The sequence below is a fragment of the Lissotriton vulgaris genome, chromosome 11 (assembly GCF_964263255.1).
Source record: "Lissotriton vulgaris chromosome 11, aLisVul1.2, whole genome shotgun sequence".
NCBI classification, from domain to species: domain Eukaryota; kingdom Metazoa; phylum Chordata; class Amphibia; order Caudata; family Salamandridae; genus Lissotriton; species Lissotriton vulgaris.
Genome location: NC_141699.1, coordinates 1,074,081,301 through 1,074,104,059, shown reverse-complemented (window position 1 = coordinate 1,074,104,059; position 22,759 = coordinate 1,074,081,301). Strand labels below are relative to the sequence as shown.

At 44.0% G+C, this 22,759-nt stretch overlaps 1 protein-coding gene across 1 annotated transcript in view; it reads left to right on the top strand.

Moving 5' to 3' along the window:
* LOC147684133 (cytochrome P450 2J4-like) overlaps window positions 1–22,759 on the top strand; it is a 79,086-nt gene that overhangs the window by 5,029 nt on the left and 51,298 nt on the right. The window contains exon 2 of the mRNA XM_086944522.1: window positions 22,459–22,621. Within this exon, the coding sequence (XP_086800648.1) occupies window positions 22,459–22,621 (163 nt within the window). The remainder of the gene's footprint in view (window positions 1–22,458; window positions 22,622–22,759) is intronic.

The following is a 22,759-nucleotide window of genomic DNA, read 5'->3' as shown; positions in this document are numbered from 1 at the left end:
CACCTGTAGGAAACCAGCTTCCCTTAAAACAGGTAACAAGTGTTTTTTTCTTACTACAGAAAAGAAATCACAAAACATAACAAAGTGCAACGTGTCCTGAACTGAAAAATTGTCACATGTGCAGGGAGGTGCTAACTCTGGTTTCATCCAGGAATTAAATTTACCCAAATAAAAATGTATAAGATTAAACCTAAATTTGGTTAACAAAAATCTATGAAAGGGGTTTGTGACAAAACATAAATAGGGCTCGATTGCAGGGGAATTGAGTGAGAGATAATGCAATCGTACTGTAGGCTTTTGCAATTCTGATTCTTCTCGGAGCAAACGTTCCCTTGTCATAAACTGTTTTTTAATTATGTCCACGTCCTGCTTTGTTATACCAGAGGGAACAGTGAATAAATCTGGGCGACCCAGATCATTGAAGGATTTTTTTACATAGACCAACCATGGGCACTTAAAACAATTCTCCAGATTTATCACATCCCTCATGATCATATGATTTAACGTTAATTCTGGGTTTAACCAAGTCTTAAGCCAATATATCAAGGGTGCCAGTCTCAATTTATCCTGAACGTAATCCAGGCCAAGTTCCATATGAATGGAGAAAGTCGGGGAAGATTGGGGGAGGGACAGGAGAGAGCGTAAAAACCTATTCTCCGCTAGTTGGATTTTATCTATGCATGCATAGCCCCATAATGGTGCACCATATAGGGCCACGGGAAGGGATTTACTATTATACACCTTTATGATTGCTTTCATTGGTCTATGTCCCAACCTTTTGGCAAAACCTAGGGTAGCCATAGATGTTCTTGCAACCGCTAAACTTTTAGCTCGTATCTGAGGACCCCAGGTCCCCCTACTATCGAAAAGCACTCCCAGATATGGGAAGACCTGCACTCTCGACACTACCTCACCTCTGCAACAAAATGTTTTTGCTTTGGCCCTTTTCCCCTGGTGGCCTAAGACCATAGTGTGAGATTTAGTGGCGTTAATCCTCAGGTCGAGCCGGTCCATAAAGGACCCAAATGCGTCTAAAAGCTTTTGGAGGCACACCCCTGTACGTGCTATGAGTACAGCATCGTCCGCGTATAGGAGAGCAGGGATCTTAGCTTCTCCTACACGCGGCACGTCTGTAGCTGCCCCTTCTAGGTGCTTTCCTAAATCATTTATGTAAATTGTAAATAGCAGGGGGGCTAGTATGCAGCCCTGCCTGACTCCCCGCTTCGAATGGAAACGGGTAGTACATCTTCCCTCTTTTGTTACCCTAACTGCGGCGAAAAGGTCCCGGTGTAAGGACGCTATAAACGCCACCAAGTCTTCCTCAATGCCCATCTTTAGTAAGATTTCCCATAACTTGGATCTGTTGACCAAGTCGAAGGCCGAGGAGAGGTCCATGAACGCTAAGTACAAGGACCCCTCCTTGACCACCGTATACTTGGCGGCCAACAGATGCAAAGATTTTACTCAGAATCTTTCTAGGGATCTCCAACAATGAGATCCGATTTGAAAATTATTCTGGATGGCCCAGGTTGTTCATGAAATCATGAACAAAGCAAATCAAAAGGATCGTTAGAGCCCCCTCCAATCTCAAAGTATCTTTCAGGATCTCTCTGTTGAACTTGGTCTGATCTTCACCCCAAACTCTATGCCACAAGAGTATTGGTTCGAATTTTATAAGATCAACAATATAATGGAGGCCCTACTCCTCATGGCAAACATATGAGGAGGTCAGGGCCGGACTGGGAACCAAAACCGGCCCTGGCAAAGTGCTCGGCCGGCCCCCCTCCCCACCTCCCGGGGGGGGGGGGGGGGCGGCTGCGCTCTCTGCCAGGGCCGGTTTTCGGCCGATTTTGTTACAGGGCCGTTTTTGCAGCCATGCTGCAAAAACGGCCCTGTAACAAAAACGGCCCCAGGGGCCCCAAACTGGCCCCCACCCGGGCGGGATTGCCCGGTGCCCACAACGGCCAGTCCGGGCCTGGAGGAGGTACTCGGGGGAACAGAAAGAATGTAGCTAAGAAATGAGTTTTCAACCGTTTGTAGTGGGATAGCATTTGTGAACCCCCAGACCCCTGCCCTATAAATTACCATTCTAACGCATTTGGTCTTATATATTTCCTAGAGTTCTGCGGGAGGTTTCATACCTAGCTTTTTCGCAAAGTTCGTCAAAGCTGCTATTGATCTAATGAGAGCCATGTTTTTGAGGAAATAGTTTGTGCCCATAGATCACGCTGATTAGATAATACTCCCAAGTAGGAAAAATCTCTAGCAGTTTCTAACTTTTCACCATCTTCAAACATTTCCCGCGTCTGTTGGGTCCCTTGTCTACATCTCATGACAAACTTCTTTGAGATGTTAGTATTTAAACCTAAGTCCTTCATAAAATCTCCAAACCCATCCAGAGCTCTCTGGAGGCCGTTTTAAGAACATGCCATTAACACAACATCATCCGCATAAAGAAGGGCGGGTATAAACCGCCCTCCAGCTTGGTAAAATCTTTACCTTTCAAGAGTAGAGCATCACCCAGTCCGTTAATGTAAAGGTTACAAAGAAAAGGGGCCAGCACACAGCCTTGCCTAACCCCTCTCCTAATGGGAAACTGCTGAGTTCATTCACCCCCCAAACCGTACTGAACACTTGCGGTATCTCCATTATACAGCCGTTTTAAAAAATATATAATCTGGGGGTCAACCCCTACTTTCTCAAGGACCTCCCACAAACTAGGATGCCTAACTGAATCAAAGGCCACGGTGTGGTCAACAAATGCCAGGAAAAGACTCCCCTTCTTTGCTTGTGTATACTTGCCTATCAAAATAGACAAGTTCAGATCCTGTTCGATGGTACAGAGTCTGGCACGAAAACCGTACTGAAAATCTGACAAAATCTGGGTGTCTTCTGACCAGTCTTGAAGGCATTCTAAAATGAGCCGCCCTAACACTTTGATCGTGGAATCCAAGAGTGAAATCGGTCTGTAACACCCCGGATCGTGACAATCCCCTTTTTTAAAGATAGGGATGATCATTGATTGCACCCAGGTTTTAGGGAATGTTGTCTTAATACTGGCATTAATAACTTGGGTTAAAATTGGCCCCCAAAGAAAAACATTTAATTTGAATATATCAACTGGGATCCCATCGGGTCTTGGGGCTTTGCCACCTAAATTAAGTACTTTATAACACTACCGTAGATTAGGGGTCAGGAGGGAGAGGTTATAGACCTATAGGTGTATGTTCCCTCATAAAGACTCAAAAAAAAAAATTATACACCTACAGTCTCATGCATGTGTATGCAATATATGTATAGTTGCCCTATCTCTCTCTAAACTAGCAAAATGTGTTATACACAAGGGAAAACATCCCTTAAGGATAAGACCCCTCACTCACCCGAGGGTGACATGCTTCATCATATGGGTCCTCCTTACCAGTGTGGAAAACCTAGTCACCACTGGGAGCTACTACTTCGAGATTTAAGGAAGGAACTCAGACATGTTTTAAATTGGTAGGGAGTAGGATAGTAATCCCATATGTGTGATGATGGGTTATAGTGAGGTTTGCAGCGCTGTGTGAAAAAGGAATGAAAATGTGAATTAAAACTGCCTAGATAGAATCACCAAATAGTTTTATTAATGTGTTCTACCTGACAGGATTAAAATGTAACAGCACAGTGGTATGGATATAGAACCACTGTTACTTAGAGGTCAACATGTTTCAGCCTGTTGATCAACCTGTGTATCAGCGGCTTTCTTCAGGACCAGATATTAACATTGCTGCTGCAAATATGTGATAAATAATACATTTTAATACACCACCAGTATTCCTGCTCTTATCTTTGAATTGTCAGGTCATACACAGGGTATATGTGGATGAAACACAAGAAACAGAATGCAGGGGAGGTTATAGAAAAGAGAAGAGAGAAGCAACCAAACAATCAGTTAATCACATGAGAACTTGTGCATTGTGCTTTGTCACTTTGTCACATTTGTAAAATTGCTTATTTAACTATTCATAAGCGGAAAGGACTTACCCTCAATTGTAGGATAGCCCAGCCTCACCTCTACCTGACAGGCTGCTCAGGAGGGAGGCCCCGCTCTGCGGGAAAAAACACAAAAAGGTGCAGAAATAATTAATGCTTCCTACACCATTTATGTTGTGAATATCCTTAATTTTATGTTAAACAGAGGATCAAAGGCACGTCTAGGTGTAGCAGGAATCAAAAAGACCTCAAGTACACTCAAGTCATAAATTAAGATTGGGTCAGTACGAGACTAGTATTCTAAAAGTTAAAATTGTGGAGTCTTTTCTTTTAACTGCAAACACAAGGGCAGTCAGAAAACAAATGTTGTTTAAACAAGGAAAAGGAGTGTAAACAGCATAGACTAAATGAAGTCAGGGTAATCCTTTGCTAAACAGAGGTTCCCTAACTCGAAGCTTACCTGTCCGTCGGTACCTCGTTGCAAAAGTGAGCTCGCCCCGGGAGGTACCGAACGGCAGGTCTGTTTGTGTATATATACTGGCAGCTTAATTGTTCGCCGCTGTGCAAGGCAGGGGGGTCCCTACAATTTTAGCGGGCCGTTCGGTCGCCTGTAGTTCTTTATGTCTCGCGCATGCGTCGGCAATCAGCATTACTTTCCCGCGCATGCGTGTGCTCGTTGTATGAAGGAGACACTACATTGCGCGTTCAAGCACTGTTAATCCTTTGTTGTTAATGCGCAAAAGGGCGAACTTTTCCTGTAAGCCAGTAAATATTATATAAATATGCCTATCTTGCTAAGAGTGTTACAAGACCATTTAGTGGTGTAGACAATATGCATTGGTGTTTACAATTATCTTATTCTTAAATCCTGTCGCAGGGTTTCCGTTCTCTCACAGAACTGTGCTCAGAGACCTAGAACCTGGGTGAGTCAGGGTGACCCAAAACTCACCTATGTTTCAGAAATCCCCTTACCAGGCTAGCTACAGTATCTCATCGGCAGTGAATACTTCCCGATGTCTTAGACAATCCAGAACATGAACTTAGAATACCTCAGGTATCGTGGAACACATGAACACTCTTTCGTTATATTATCATTCCAAACCGAAACTGGGAGGCAATGAGAACACGTGTAAGTTTGAAATGTTTATTTTTTCAATGCAACATTCTCAAACGCAGTATCTTGTATAATACCAACATACATATTATAAAAATCAAAGTCAGCAGCATAGTCACTAATCCATAGTAAGCAAACTGTGATAACATATTATGATGCAAAATCTATAGAATTCTGTATCACCTATATTTCGCGCACCCTAATTAGCATATTATATTATATCTAAGAAGGTCTCATTTGGGCTTTAGCTGGGCGAACCCATACCTCAAATTCTCAGTAGTAGGAGATCACATCAACAGCTACCAGCTCTCAGCATGTCCAGCATCAAGTGTGTTTTTCAATTCCCTGTAACTGTATCTTGAACTCACGTAAAGCCCAAAGTTGGCACAAACATTATTTGTGTTATGACTAACGTAGTGCGAGGATCAGGCCTACAATAACCTTGTGTTAGAGTGTGCAGCTCTCAGTGTGCAGACAGTTGTACCAAGTGTCCCAGGCACGACTGATACCAGTACAATAATATATTATTCTGAAGTAAATCACATCTTTCGTCTAGGTTAAAAGCTGTAATAACAATTAGGTGTCGTGTGCAAACCGAAGCAGAAAGAAAAGATGGCGTTTAAACTTTTAACAAGCACATGCTAACTTAACACAACCTATGGAAACGTAATAACCATATGACAATCCCATATCGGCTATGACAATAATGCGAGGACGTTTTTCAAAAATCAAAACTACACAAATATTAAAGTGTAGATACTTGTCCTCAAGGATGTTTGTTGTGAGTATATATAGGTGATAATGACATGTAACTAAACCTGTTGACTAGGTTCTTCCAGGTCAAAGGTGTACTGTGCTTAAGGTTATATCACGTATTCTTCTGAGTGAAAGGTTGCAGAGATTCTCCTCATTCTGCCCCTCACAGTAGCTACATTATTTACTTGTCCGTAATAATAATACTGTCCAGATATCATGTTTTATTACGGACATATGAGAATAATGTATTAAATTAAATTAAGATCCAGGTTATTTCATCATTTAGACCTCTTGTGTCTGTTCTCAATTTATATACCCACTGTTGTTCTTTACGGAAAAGAAGCTTTGAAGGATCTATTAAGTGTGGTGGGATCCAAGGTTTTTCTAAGACCACCCACTTTAAATCTGTTCCAGTATGGCCTGTGTCTAGAAAGTGGTTGGTCAGTTTCGTTGACCGTTTCCCACACCTAATCGTGCTCTTGTGTTCTTGGATGCGGATTTTAATTTTTCTAGTGGTCATTCCCACATAGCGAAGCTTACATGGACACCAGATCAAATGAATCAGACACTCGCTGTTACAATTAGTATGTTTCTCGATCTTCCAAGGGCGGGAAGTGCCGATGTCGATCTCTAAAGTTTTTTCTGTTTGTGGGCAAACTGTACAGGTCCCGCAGGCGAAATGGCCTATCACTGGAGGCATGTTCCATAATGTGGTCTGAGCCCCACTATTTTTCAATCTTTGTGGGCGGGTATGGACTAATTTGTCTCGCAGATTGGCACTCCGTTTATATGCGAACAGGGGTCGTGGAAGCTCATTATTCGCTAAAGTCAAGATAGGCCAGTGCTTAATAATGCTTTTTTTAACAGAGTTTGAGAAGCTGGAAAAGGTGTTCACAAACGTTATTCTTTGGTTTGCTTCTTTATTTGTTCTTTGTTCTAATAGTGATTCTCTGTTGTTATTGGCCGCTCTTTTTTTATAATTACGAATTATACGGTCCGGATATTTCTTCACTTTTGGATCTTTTGTTAATTCCTTTGCATGTTCTTTATATTGTTCCAATTCTGTACAATTACGTCTTATACGTAAAAACTGACCGAACGGTAAGTTTTCACGAAGAGCTTGTGGGTGGTAGTTCTGGAATGACAATAAGGAATTACACGAGGTTGGCTTTCTGTATAATTCTGTTATTAATTCTCCATTCCTCGGTTGGATCAACAGATCCAAAAATGGAAGCTTGGTTTTAGAGAATTCTAAGGTGAAGCATAAGAAGTCATCTTGATTGTTTAGCCATTATTATTATTATAGGAGTTTATAAAGCGCCTGGTGACGCCTCCCGGCGTGTCCCCGCGCTAGTGACGCCTCCCGGCGTGTCCCCGCGCCTCCCGGCGTGTCCCCGCGCCATTCATGAAACATTTTCAAAGTTTTTTCATCTCCTCGCCAGATGACAAAAATGTCATCTATGTACCTTTTCCAGGTACGTAGATGATTGAAAAACGAGTTACTTGCTGTTAGTATTGTCTCTTGTTCGATTTTATGGACATATAAATTAGCCAAGCTGGGGGCAAAAATGCTGCCCATACAAGTACCTGATATTTGGAGGTACAATTGGTCCTCAAATCTGAAAAAGTTTTCTTTGAGCACCATCCTTGCGCAAAACATCACAAAATCAATGGGTGTGATACTCTCCCAGGTTAGGTTTTCCAGCATTCCTCTAATAGTGGCTAATGTCTCTTCTTGGGGAATACAGGTGTAGAGAGATTCCACGTCGAAGGATACTAGCCAGTCATTTTCTGTATCGAACGGAAGTTGTTGAATATCCGTTAGAAGATGCTTGGTATCTTGGATAAAAGTTGGCATCTGCGACACCATCGGCCGAAGAAAAACATCCACGAAGCTAGAAAGAGGCTCTAGTAATGAGCCGATCCCCGAAATAATCGGTCTTCCTGGTGGGGGTCTTGTGGGTTTATGTATTTTTGGTAATATGTTATGTTATGTTATGTTATGCTACTTATTCTTTTGTATAGCGCAACGGTTACTCAAAAAGAGTGTCCCGGCGCTTTAGGTAAGGAGAACAGATTTCAGAATAACACAACACAGTTAAAAGAGGTTAAAAGGCAAACAGAACAAAAAAGAGGAACTACTAGCAAACCTATTGGGAAAACAGCCAGGTTTTGAGACCTCTTCTAAAATCAAGGAGCGTAGTCGCCCCCCGCAATGGGAGCGGTAATGAATTCCACATCTGTGGGGCCAACAGACTGAAAGAGCGGCCCCCGAGGCGAGCCCTCTTCACACGCGGAACAGCCGCCAAAAGTAGAGATTCCGACCTCAGCGGGCGAGCCGGGTGGTAAAAGGTCAGTCTCTTTTGGAGATGTTTTGCTCCCACAGCATGGAGCGCCTTGTAGGCCAAAGTCAGAGCCTTAAAGGCGATCCGTTTGCGGATGGGTAGCCAGTGTAGCGTCACCAACAACCCAGAGAGACGCTGGTGCGTCTACTTAGGCCAAAGATGGCCCTGGCCGCCGCGTTCTGTGCAACTTGAAGCCTCTGCAGCAGGTACTCTGGCAGGCCCAGGTAAAGAATGTTGGCATAATCCAACCTGGAGCCTATCAGAGCCTGCACAGTCAGCCTCCTGTGCTCCTCGGACAAGAGGGGCAGAAACCTCCGCAGCATTTTTAAAAGGCCGAAGCAGGTGCCGGTCACCCCCAGGATCTGGGCTTTCATCGGCAGCCCCTTGTCCATCTTAACCCCCAAGTTTTTAGCCATGGGAGAAGAGCCGGACGGAGGGAACATGTCGATGGGCCACCAGGCCTGCCAGCTAGGCTCCGTATCGCACCCGAAGAAGAGTACCTCAGATTTGTCAGAATTGCACTTGAGGCTGTTCAGTTGGAACCATGAGAACACAGCCCAAAGGCAATTCTGGATACTCTCCCCGTCAAAGTCAGCCCCTCTCTCGCAAGAGAAGAGGAGCTGGGTGTCGTCGGTATACGACACGATCCGGGCACCAAATGACTCCGCCACTGCCGCCAAAGGGGTCATAAAGATGTTAAAAAGGGTCTGGCTCAGTATAGAGCCCTGAGGGACCCCGACTCCCAAAGGCGGCATTACAGCGGTGTCAGATGATGTCCAGATCGTTTGCCGGCGGCCGGCTAAAAAAGATGAAAACCATCTGAGCACCGTCCCCCGCAGACCAATTTCAAAGAGTCTTGCGAGCAGGCCCTCATGGGGGACGGTGTCAAAAGCCGCCGACAAATCCAACAACACCAGCATGACTTTGCCCCCGGTATCCAACACCCCTTTAATGGTTTCAGAAACCTCAAGGAGCGCGGTCTCGGTGCTACGATTTGAACGGAAGCCCGACTGGGAGTCATGTAAGATCTCATGGGACTCCAGAAAATTGGAGAGCACCGACTGAACGTGCTTCTCCAGGATTTTTACAAGGGCCGGCAGCAGCGAAATTGGCCTATAATTGGCTGGAGCTTTCGGGTCAAGTCCCGGCTTTTTAAGCAACGGGATGACCATTGCCTGCTTCCACACTGGCGGCACCTGTGCTCCTCGGACAAGAGGGGCAGAAACCTCCGCAGCATTTTTAAAAGGCCGAAGCAGGTGCCGGTCACCCCCAGGATCTGGGCTTACATAAAAGTAGGGTACTATTGGTGTAGTGGCTACCAAGTATTGTGCTTCATGGTCCGTAATCCACTTCTTATCTTTAGCTTCTTCCACTTTCTTACTGATCTCATTCTTCGGACGTGATGTGGGGTCTTGTTGTAACCTTAGGTATGGCAACGACAATGACGACTCAACCTCCGGGAACGGCGACAACGAGCGGCACAAACAAATATTAGTCAATCTTAGTTCCTATGTTCCTACTGAATTGGAGTTCAAAGTCCTGGAAAAAGGGCTTGGATATGTGCCGACCTTCAAATGAGATGCCTTCAAAACACGTCAAGAATTGGCGTCTTTGTTCAGAAAGATCCACCTCAATGCATTTTTCAAAGATAAAGATCCAGGAGATATAAGCCCTACCAACACAGGACTACGTCCTGAATCTACTTTTAATCCTCCTACACATCTGGTCCCGGCATGTATTATTGCTTTTGAGGAAGCAGTACTCTATGACTTTGAAAAAATCTCGAGTAATAATCCGAGCCAGTTTCAAAACCTCACAAGAACTGAGAAGACATCCTTACGAAATCTGGCTAACAACTCAGAGATAATAATAAAACCTGCTGATAAAGGGGGAGCAGTGGTGCTTCTAAATACAGAAACATATAGAGATGAATGTCTACGACAATTAAGTGATCCCAAATCATACCTAAGGTTACAACAAGACCCCACATCACGTCTGAAGAATGAGATCAGTAAGAAAGTGGAAGAAGCTAAAGATAAGAAGTGGATTATGGACCATGAAGCACAATATTTGGTAGCCACTACACCAATAGTACCCTACTTTTATGTATTACCAAAAATACATAAACCCACAAGACCCCCACCAGGAAGACCGGTTATTTCATGGATCGGCTCATTACTAGAGCCTCTTTCTAGCTTCGTTGATGTTTTTCATCGACCGATGGTGTCGCAGATGCCAACTTTGATCCAAGATACCAAGCATCTTCAAACGGATATTCAACAACTTCCGTTCGATACAGAAAATGACTGGCTAGTATCCTTCGATGTGGAATCTCTCTACACGTGTATTCCCCAAGAAGAGACATTAGCCACTATTAGAGGAATGCTGGAAAACCTAATCTGGGAGAGTATCACACCCATTGATTTTGTGATGTTTTGCGCAAGGATGGTGCTCAAAGAAAACTTTTTCAGATTTGAGGACCAATTGTACCTCCAAATATCAGATACTTGTATGGGCAGCATTTGTGCCCCCAGCTTGGCTAATTTATATGTCCATAAAATCGAACAAGAGACAATACTAACAGCAAGTAACCCATTTTTCAATCATCTACGTACCTGGAAAAAGTACATAGATTACATTTTTTTCATCTGGCGAGGAGATGAAAAAACTTTGAAAATGTTTCATGAATGGCTAAACAATCAAGATGACTTCTTATGCTTCACCTTAGAATTCTCCAAAACCAAGCTTCCATTTTTGGATCTGTTGATCCAACCGAGGAATGGAGAATTAATAACAGAATTATACAGAAAGCCAACCTTGTGTAATTCCTTATTGTCATTCCAGAGCTACCACCCACGAGCTCTTTGTGAAAGCTTACTGTTCGGTCAGTTTTTACGTATAAGACGAAATTGTACAGAATTGGAACAATATAAAGAACATGCAAAGGAATTAACAAAAGATCTAAAAGTGAAGAAATATCCGGACCGTATAATTCGTAATTCTAAAAAAAGAGCGGCCAATAACAACAGAGAATCACTATTAGAACAAAGAACAAATAAAGAAGCAAACCAAAGAATAACGTTCGTGAACACCTTTTCCAGCTTCTCAAACTCTGTTAAAAAAAACATTATTAAGCACTGGCCTATCTTGACTTTAGCGAATAATGAGCTTCCACGACCCCTGTTCGCATATAAACGGAGTGCCAATCTGCGAGACAAATTAGTCCATACCCGCCCACAAAGATTGAAAAATAGTGGGGCTCAGACCACATTATGGAACATGCCTCCAGTGGTAGGCCATTTTCCCTGCGGGACCTGTACAGTTTGCCCACAAACAGAAAAAACGTTAGAGATCGACATCGGCACTTCCGCCCTTGGAAGATCGAGAAACATACTAATTGTAACAGTGAGTGTCTGATTTATTTGATCTGGTGTCCATGTCAGCTTCGCTATGTGGGAATGGCCACTAGAAAAATTAAAATCAGCATCCAAGAACACAAGAGCACAATTAGGTGTGGGAAACGGTCAACGAAACTGATCAACCACTTTCTAGACACAGGCCATACTGAAGCAGATTTAAAGTGGGTGGTCTTAGAAAAACCTTGGATACCACCACACTTAATAGATCCTTCAAAGCTTCTATTCCGTAAAGAACAACAGTGGGTATATAAATTGAGAACAGACACAAGAGGTCTAAATGATGAAATACCCTGGATCTTAATTTAATTTAATACATTATTCTCATATGTCCGTAATAAAACATGATATCTGGACAGTATTATTATTACGGACAAGTAAATAATGTAGCTACTGAGAGGAGCAGAATGAGGAGAATGTCTGCAATCTTTCACTCAGAAGAATACGTGATATAACCTTAAGCACAGTACACCTTTGACCTGGAAGAACCTAGTCAACAGGTTTAGTTACATGTCATTATCACCTATATATACTCATAACAAACATCCTTGAGGACAAGTATCTACACTTTAATATTCGTGTAGTTTTGATTTTTAGAAAACGTCCTTGCATTATTGTCATAGCCGATATGGGATTTAAGAATAAGATAATTGTAAACACCAATGCATAGTGTCTACACCACTAAATGGTCTCGTAACACTCTAAGCAAGATAGGCATATTTATATAAAACTAGCAGCCCGTCCGGACGTTGTCCTGGAGCAATCAGGCTTCCCCGACCCCCGCCTGCCCCAACATTGTCCCCCGGAGCCTTACCTTGTGAAATGCTGAAAAGTACACAATTATGGCCGTATAAAACAGAGGAAACTGTGTGTAAACGTTAAATTCAATTACTTTTAGTGACTCACTGTTAGTGTTTTCTATGATGCTGATCACTTTTGGTTAAGTCATTTTGTGCCCACTGTTTGATGATAAATTGCAGTCTTACTTCCTTGTTTATGCAATGTTCCAGTGTTTGATTTTCGAAATCCGGTGAACCTATCAACGCAGCCCAGCTTGGGTGACAGACTTACCACTATGCAAAGGCCTCTGCCACGGTCTGTCAACAGAATGTGCGTAAGTCCCCGTCCCCCGCCTGCCCCGACCCCCGCCTACCCCGACATTGTCCGTGTTGAGGCGGTCTGAGTCCCCCGCCTGCCCCGACATAAACGTTGCATTTAATTCCTTTTAGTGTCTCACTATTAGTGTTTTCTATGATGCTGATCACTTTTGGTTAAGTCATTCTCTGCCCACTGATCAATGATAAATTGCAGTCTTACTTCCTTGTTTATGTAATGTTCCGGTGTTTGATTTTCGAAATCCTGTGAACCTATCAACGCAGCCCAGCTTGGGTGACAGACTTACCACTATGCAAAGGCCTCTACCACAGTCTGTCAACAGAATGTGCGTAAGTCCCCGTCCCCCGCCTGCCGCGACCCCGCCTGCCCCGACATTGTCCGTGTTGAGGCGCTCTGAGTCCCCCGCCTGCCCCGACATTGTCCCCAGGAGCCTTACCTCAGCCGCCGCTTCTCAGTTCACCGCTCCGCCTCTCACCTCTGTTCTTCGGCGCTCCTCAGTTCACCGCTCCGCCGCTCACCTCTCTTCACGCCGGTCCGCTGCTCCTCACCGGCCACTCGTCACCGTGCCTCCTCCGCGCCTTGTCCGCCCGGTCCGCTGCTCCTTACCGACTGCTCGTCACCGCTCCTCCCCCTTGCCATGTCCGCTGCTCCTCCTCGCGCTCCTGACGTGAGCACGCAGGTCGCGGCCGGCGCTACTTCTCAGGGACTATTTTTTTAATGCAATTTTTTTAAAATATAATGTATTTTTTTACTTTATATAGCCTATGTCCATCTGCACACCCTGAGGATTACAAAGATGTATTGGGTGTGTAGATTGGCGCTGTGGTTCCCGAGTTTACCCGCCTCAAAGCCTCAAAGTTCTTCCTTTATAATAGTAGTATAGATTTACTGGCTTACAGGAACAGTTCACCCTTTTGCGCATTAACAACGAAAGATTAACAGTGCTTGAACGCGCAATGTAGTGTCTCCTTCATACAACGAGCACGGGCATGAGCGGGAAAGTAATGCTGATTGCCGACGCATGCGTGAGACATAAAGAACTACAGGCGACCTAAACGCCCTCTAAAATTGTAAGGACCCCCCTGCCTTGCACAGCGGCGAACAATTAAACCGCCAGTACATATACACGAACAGACCTGCCGTTCGGTACCTCCCGGGGCAAGCTCACTTTCGCGACGAGGTACCGATGGACAGGTAAGCTTCGAGTTAGGGAACCTCTGTTTAGCAAAGGATTACCTTGACTTCATTTAGTCTATGCTGTTTACACTCCTTTTTCTTGTTTAAACAACATTTGTTTTCTGACTGCCCTTGTGTTTGCAGTTAAAAGAAAATGCTCCACAATTTAAACTTTTAGAATACTAGTCTCGTACTGACCCAATCTTAATTTATGCCTTGAGTGTACTTGAGGTCTTTTTGATTCCTGCTACACCTAGACGTGCCTTTGATCCTCTGTTTAACATAAAATTAAGGATATTCACAACATAAATGATGTAGGAAGCATTAATTATTTCTGCACCTTTTTGTGTTTTTTCCCGCAGAGCGGGGCCTCCCTCCTGAGCAGCCTGTCAGGTAGAGGTGAGGCTGGGCTATCCTACAATGGAGGGTAAGTCCTTTCCGCTTATGAATAGTTAAATAAGCAATTTTACAAATGTGACAAAGTGACAAAGCACAATGCACAAGTTCTCATGTGATTAACTGATTGTTTGGTTGCTTTCTCTTCTCTTTTCTATAACCTCCCCTGCGTCCTGTTTCTTGTGTTTCATCCACAGAAACCCTGTGTATGACCTGACAATCCAAAGAAAAGAGCAGGAATACTGGTGGTGTATTAAAATGTATTATTTATCACTTATTTGCAGCAGCAATGTTAATATCTGGTCCTGAAGAAAGCCGCTGATACACAGGTTGATCAACAGGCTGAAACATGTTGACCTCTAAGTAACAGTGGTTCTATATCCATACCACTGTGCTGTTACATTTTAATCCTGTCAGGTAGAACACATTAATAAAACTATTTGGTGATTCTATCTAGGCAGTTTTAATTCACATTTTCATTCCTTTTTCACACAGCGCTGCAAACCTCACTATAACCCATCATCACACATATGGGATTACTATCCTACTCCCTACCAATTTAAAACATCTCTGAGCTCCTTCCTTAAACTCTCGAAGTAGTAGCTCCCAGTGGTGACTAGGTTTTCCACACTGGTAAGGAGGACCCATATGATGAAGCATGTCACCCTCGGGTGAGTGAGGGGTCTTATCCTTAAGGGAAGTCTTCCCTTGTGTATAACACATTTTGCTAGTTTAGAGAGAGATAGGGCAACTATATATATATATATATATATATATATATATATATATATATATATATATATATATATATATATATATATATATATATATATATATATATATATATATATATATATATATATATACACAGTGCAGTCTTTTAACTGGGCTGCGCAATGAAGAGCCACCCCAGCCTCATTTCGTAGTATTAGTTTTCTCGCTTTTATCACCCCTCTATATTCTGCTCTAATTTTTGTTGGGGATCTAGGCTGCCTATGCAATTCTTTTTTTAAGGTGGAATGGTCATTAGTTCATTTCTTGTCGAACCAGCCAGGGGTAATCAACTTGTTATGATACTGGGCCGTAAGTAAGTACTTGACCTCCTTAGTGATGTCATTAAAGCAAAGGACAATATCCGTATCAGACATAGTGTCGCTCAAACAAATCTCGATAGTGGATTCACAGTTCAATATCACTTTCCTAGTTAATGGTTCAGGGTTAATAATTGCCTATTTTAAAGAATAGCCATTTGTTTTATTTAATTCGGTGTCCCCCAACAATTGGGTGGTCAAATTGAATCTCTTCAAATTCATGAATAGGTAGATTAATTTAATTATAAATCTTGAGCAATCTAAGGAGAAACAAAACTCAAAACAACTTGCAGTTTGGGCCTACAACTCAGGCAACTTAAACTAGACAAGAATTACATTACATGAATATTATTTCATCCTGCGAATTATACATACAGGAATTATAGGTTTCTTTAATACATACAAAGTCCTACTTAAATGTGCACACAGAGGGCCCGATTCACAGAACTAACTTAAGACAAAGTCCTAAACTTACTACTTTTGGTATTCACAGAAGTTAGGATTTTGTCTTAAGTTTGTCTTAAGACAGACTTAAGACAGACTTAAGACAAAATCCTAACTTAAGTCTGTCTTAAGTCTGTCTTAAGTCTGTCTTAAGACAGATTTAAGACAAAATCCTAACTTCTCTGAAGACCAAAAGTAGTAAGCTTAGGATTTTGTCTTAAGTTAGTTCTGTGAATTGGCCCATACTTTTCAATGCGAATGTAACTCGAATGAATGCATCTTAATAATCGTGAAACACTGGAAATTATGAAAATACATGTGAGTGCGTTTAAACCATGAGTATAGTGCACTCATACAATTTAGAGTGCTGTAAGCGCTCTATCAGTGGCATTATGTGTCTGACTGATTATATGTTGAACTGTGAGTTTGATGGTTTTTGTACACTGTTTGTCTTTGCCAGTATTGCATGGCTGTGGGAATGCTTGTTGCTCCATTGCGGCAGTTGTGTGTGATTTTTCTTTCAGAGCCTGGGGCAATGCATTTTGGCCCACCGGCCACTAGAGGAAGCTGCATTCTATCTAGCGCATCTCAGTGCCCCATGCTGGCACGCACCTTAATTTCCTGAAATCATCAGCGCCACTGGCCGGGCTTTCAGCCTGTCCTTGTAGTGCCCCAAGCACTCAGGAAGGTTCTGTATTGTTAGGACTTAGCACACTTGATCACAGTGTTTATTGGTACACCACCCAGCAATGTCCATTACCCCATTGATTAGAAGGAGTTTGTGGTGTCCTGCAGGGTTTAACAACTCTGTCATCGGCCTCCTGGGCTGCAAAACTGTCTTGTGAAAACCCGACTTATTCACCTCTCATTGACTGGATGGTGGTCCCACTCTTTATACAATTGACTGCCCTATTGCCTAGGTATAGATAACTATTCCCCAACAATGAGTGATGTGGAGGAGACTTACCAGGAGGAGGATATTTTGACATACATCCCCATTGATGAACTTGTCTGTGAGGTTGTGGATGCCTCCATGTCTTAAGCAGTCCTACAGGCGGGGCCTACCCTGAGGAGGACGTTTCTACAATATGCAGAACATTGTTTCAGACCCCTCCCTTTGGAGGAAAGACCCCTGGGCTTAAACCTTTTACCTCTGGGAAAGCTCACCCTATCAGCACTGCATGGCAAATGTAAGAGGGGTCCTCTGTCCAGCATTGACCTTGATGCTTTTGATAGATTGAAGCAGGTGTTTATGGACAATGCTCAAACTCTGCCCTTAGACTCAACTGAACCTGGGGGTTGCAACCAATAGGTCCTATTTCTCCTCCTGTCCCACCACGCGCCATAGGGGTTTGATTCCCCCTCAGACTCTGATACTGAGCATGAGCTGGGGTGAGGGTGTTAGAAAAAGGGGTCTCTAGTTGGCATAGGTAGGTACCTTTGACCAAATAGGGACCCTTGCTTCTAGTTAGGGTTAAGGGGAAACACAATGTAGATAACCCCTGCTCACCCCCTTGGTAGCTTGGCACGAGCAGACAGGCTTATCCCCAAGGCAATGTGTAAAGTATTTGTACCAACACTCACAGTAACACAGTGAAACACCACAAATGGACACCACACAGGTTTTAGAAAAATAAAGTATTTTTATCTAAGTTATGCAAGACCAAGATAACGAAACTCCAACATGCACAATTAAGCTTTTCTTTCAAATGTTCTTTGGAAGGTTCTGGTTTAAAACCAACTTGTAAATTCTGTATTCTGCAAGTATTATCAAAAACCAGCTGGTAGTTACAGTATTCATTTAGGCCAATGACAAGGGATCAAAAACAGTCTCAAAACTAAAATAAGACATGTGCAGAGACTGTATTTTCCATGGTGAACGTATCATTATTTTCCCAGGTCACTTGACACCGAAGCGCGGTGCCCTTCTTTTTCTTAAAACAAAGAGAACCACTCTGCTAATTCTTAAACTGACTCTGTCATGAAGGGCATTGACAGCCTGCCCCAGATGTTTACTCGATGGGAAGTAATAGTGGAGATATGGCCCCAGGTCCCGCCTATCCCTCAGGTTGTTGATCTCCCTAGGAGAGGAGCTCTGATAGCAGGAACAGCCCCCTGCAGACCCACAACCTGCCCCAGGCAGCGCCACTCGTAGCCGTTCAGATTAAACTATGAATGTTACCTGGGGGGTTGATTTTCTCGCGTCCTCTCTGACGACGTCCTGCTGGACCGTTCCGGTATGCACCTGTTACAACGCATTTTTTACAACGCACTACCACTACAACGCAGGCATTACAACGCATACCATTACAACGCATTGCGCTGGGGGGCGCTCTAGGATAAGAGGTAAGTTTAATTTACTATCCAACACCTTCCCTAGGGTCCACGGGGACTGGAGTTAGAATAGTAAATTATACTTACCACTATCCAGCACCCCAAAGCGCTATGCATTGTAATGGTATGCGTTGTGAATACCGCATTGTAATGGTATGCGGAGTAAAAGTATGCGTTGTAACGTCGTACATCCGACGGTTCCACCAGCTGGAATAGAACAGAACAGGAGAGTACTGGTTGCTAGGCAATGCCTCACAGCGGTGTGGGTGCTAGTGTGGCTTTCCCTTACAGCGTCAGCAAACTCGGGCACGTAGCTTCCAAATAAACATGGCAGGCTTTGCGATGGGCTCAATGGAGGCAGGACGGCGCTCTGTCACACGCACACATCGGTGCTGCTCCCTTCCTCTCGATAGCGATCTGAGTTGACTCGTGCCGGTGGGAGTGACACACCCCAAGTACTACTGCAGTGATCATGCTGGTTTTACAAAGGCCACGGTCCCAGCAGGGCTGAGTGCAGTCACAGCATTGGTGTTGGCAAAAAGCGTGGCACATGAAGTCACCAGCTGTATGCAGACACACGCTTACAGCTTCTCAGAAGCAACCTTTGATATGTTCCCTCAACAGGAGGCCAGCTCTCCTCAGGCCCTTGGAGACGTTTCACTTCAGGACACAGCACACAGCAAAGTCCTCTTTTTCAAGCAGGGGACACACAGCACACAGCAAAGTCCCTTGCCCTCTTCTTATCAGAACAGCAACCTGCAGGCCAGCCCCAGACACACAGCAAGGGCAGTACTTCTCCCCAGTCTCTTCAGCTGTCTTCTTTTGCAATAGGTTCTTCTTGATCATGAAGTAGTCTAAATTACAGAGGTTTCAGCTCACATTTTTTTTACCCCCAAGTCTTTGTTCTCTATGTGTCAGGGGTTTTGGACCCAGTCTAAACCAGTTCTGGGTGCACTCTGCCAGTGCACAACTTCTTCCTTTGTGTATGTGGGCCAGGGTCTTCAGATGCACCGCCGGAGGTGGAGCCAGTCTTTTTTACGGAAGGCAGGCTTAGCCCTAGTCAGGGACAGATACTGCTCCTCCCACCACTCCAAATGCAGGTTGGCATATTTAGCTCAGGCTGACTCACCCAGACTCCTGGAGCCACCCCAGCTCTTGTCACTCCAAAGCCAGACAGTTAATCCACAACCAGGCAGAGGCACACAGAAAGGTTGAACAAGAAAATAGCCACTTTCAAAAGGGCTTTTTTTCGAACACAGAATTTAAACAACATCCTTACTAAAAGGTGTGATATTAAATTCCGAGGTTCAGTTATACCAGACTCCAATTTTCAATCTCACTCCTATGGAAAGATATGCAGGTACAATGTTACACAGCATTCCCCATTCTGTCCTATGGGCAAGATAGCCTTTCAAAAGTGAAAAATGAAATTGGCAATATTTCACCATTAGGACATGGTGCACACACCAGTACATGTCCTACCTTTCACATACACTGTAACCTGCCCAAGGGAGTTTCTTGGGCCTTCCATAGGGGTGTCCTAGGTGTAAGGAAATGGAAGGGTAGGCCCTGATACGGGGGTGCACTTGCCAAATCAAGTTAGCAAACTGTGCGCAGGCACTGCAATGGCAGGCCTGAGACATCTCTATGGAGCTACTCAAGTGGGTGGCACAATCAGTGCTGCAGGCTCACTAGTAGCATTTGATGTACCAGCCCTGGCACACTTAGTGCACTTTACTAGGGACCGGCTAGTAAGTCAAATATGCCTATCAGGTAGAACCAATCATATTCACAATTTACACAGGGAGCACTTTCACTTTGTCACTGATCAGCAGTGGCAAAGTGCCCAAAGTATCTAAGCCAGAAAAAACTAAATACAGCATAGCATCAAAAACACAGGAGGTAGAGGCAAAAAGTCAGGGGAAAGCACACCAAGGATGCCAGGTCTAACAGATGGCCATTGCGTCCATCCCCCATAATGACCAAGATGTGCTGGTGAACAAAACTCCCCAGCCTATCCAAGGCAAGCTAGATCTGGAGAGTTTGGTACACCCACACTCCTTAGAATGGGCACCCACAGGGAAAGTCACACCTTTTGTTGCTTGGAGGCTTTGTAAGCCACTGGATAAAGACCTGTGCAACTGCGGGCGGGCAGAGTGCCCATGCCGCTCCCTGTAGGACAAGGTGACGGTAACACTTGACAGTGATGAACGAATGGCTGCATTCTTCAGAAAATAGGTGCATGATCCCAAGAAGGGGATCAATCATCCTGGCGAGCTTTCCAGGACAAGTTTCCGGCAAATCAGGTCCCCTGATGCACATCCTAGATATAGCGGAAGACGTCGAGGCACCAGGGACTTTGATCCATAAGGAGAGTGGAGTCAACCAAGGTGAATGGTCAGTCTTTTCCCCACCAGGCATTGGGGCAAACGTCAAACATTCATCCACAATTGGATGACCCTTGCCATAAACGCTTGGGTCATTCAGACAGTACGGGGATTCCACATAGAGTTCTACAGCTCCCCTGTCCAGAACAAGTCACACATTTCCCTGGTTTTCTCTCCTGCTCCTGCAGAGCTAGTGGGTGTTGAGGTATAGGAATTGCTCGGCAAAAGAGCCATAATATATTCCTCTCTTCATCCATTGAGTTTTTAAGCTCTAAGCTCTAAATACCAACCCAACCAACTCAGAGAGTACCCAAAAGAGCCCTGAAGAAAAAGGGCTAAGTAATTGAATATTGTGATATCTGCAGGAGTAATAAAGATTATCAGTAAATAGTTAGTCAATTTACTTTCTGGGCCTATTTCTTCACCATTGAACATTTATTTAGCCTATCTAGGATTAGAAAGGTATAGGGGCACGTTATAGATAATCGTAAAACCAACCAATAGGAATGAGGAATGCATATGCATATGCCAGAGTCCAAACTGAGATGGCATGGTGAGTAAAACCACGATGGGTTGGGATGCTGTCCTGTGCAACTGCCAGCGCTTAGACACATTGCAAGAATTCCTCCTATCACCTTTTGTGTGCTTTATTATGCTAGATTAGGTTATGTGATTTTTGATGACTTTAGTGGCATTTTCTGTGTTGGTAGTGGTATGATCTCTGGGCCATGTCTGAAAGTCCAAAGTACATTATAGACTCCTGACCACGATTTCTAGTTGGAGAGTAGTAACTTCTCTTGTGTTGCTTGGATGCCCTCTACAGTAAGGTATTGCCATATGTTAACCCTTCATCCACTGCTAAACTAAACAGCACTAAGGGGGTAGTCAACCCCCTCTGGAAAGGGTGTCTGAAGTTGTCCAACATTCAAGTTCCCTCATGATCTTGCGAAGCATTGGAATTGAGCATTCTACATCAAAGCTATGACATGACAAAAAAAGGTATATGTCTGATGAGAAGCTGTGGGTTATTGTACAATATTATGAACAATATTCCAAAGCACACCCTTTTATTCTCTATTACGATTAGTTTTATCGTCCTTTTTCATTGTTTGGCGTGCATGCACCCATTTTAGTGCGCCATTCCTTTTTGCAACAGGGCATAATTCAATCAAAAGGTGGCCTGCTAGGTTCGCAGGTCAGCGGGTTGCACATCTGTATGCACATTTGTATCTTGGAATAATACAATTTCACCAGTGTAATCCATTTTAATCCATTTTATTTTTCTTCACTTTTGACCGTAGAGGTGCCGCTCTGCTCCTCTATACCCGTCCCTGCACTACAATTCCCATGGACACAGGCTCCCAGACCCCACCCAATCCAGCGCTTCTCCCAGCATGAGAGTAGCACTGGATTTGGGTGGAATGGGCCGGTTTTATGCTCCAGCATGGTCGGGTAGCCTGTGCCCCTGAGAACTAGGATATCTCGAAGGAACAGTCTGGAGGTATCCTAATGCGCATGTTGGTTTGGCTGACTGTGGAGGCCTAGCCAAACCACTTTTGGTGCCTACCACTCCACTCCCCCTTCTGTGTGACAGGTGGCCTGCCCCCCCCCTGCACTCAAATCAGCAAGCTGGAAATAAAGATGAAATGACAATTAAATAGTTTTATATTCATGTTATTTTTCCTTTGACTGCTGCATTTCAGCAGTGGGGCGACGATCCTCCGCCAAAACGAAGAAGCCAATCCTGTACATTAAGTAACATAAGTAGCACTTAGCTAACATGCCTTGTACAGGCTGCCCACAGTCTGAAATGGATAGTAGTTACCTTCCCCCAAGAGATCATATATTTATTGGCCAGGTTAGTACTTGCTTTCTGTTCTGTTAAATCGCTGCATGATTACTTTCTACCTCCAGCTTGCGAAGACCTATGGGAATGTTTTCACTGTGTGGCTGGGGCAGAAGCCGGCCGTTGTGCTGAATGGATGCCAGGCAATGAGAGATGGTCTAATCTCTCACTCCGAAGAGCTTGTTGGACGCCCTGCAACCGCAACTTACCAGGGACTTACAAGGGGAAAGGGTAGGTAGCTCTTGCTTCACAACAGCATAGTTGAGCAGCAAATAACATGTATTTATATAGTTTAGTAATTTAATTTCTCAGCGCTATGAAAATATTCAGATCCAGTTTAATGGTGCTCAACTTACCAACCTTGAAGAA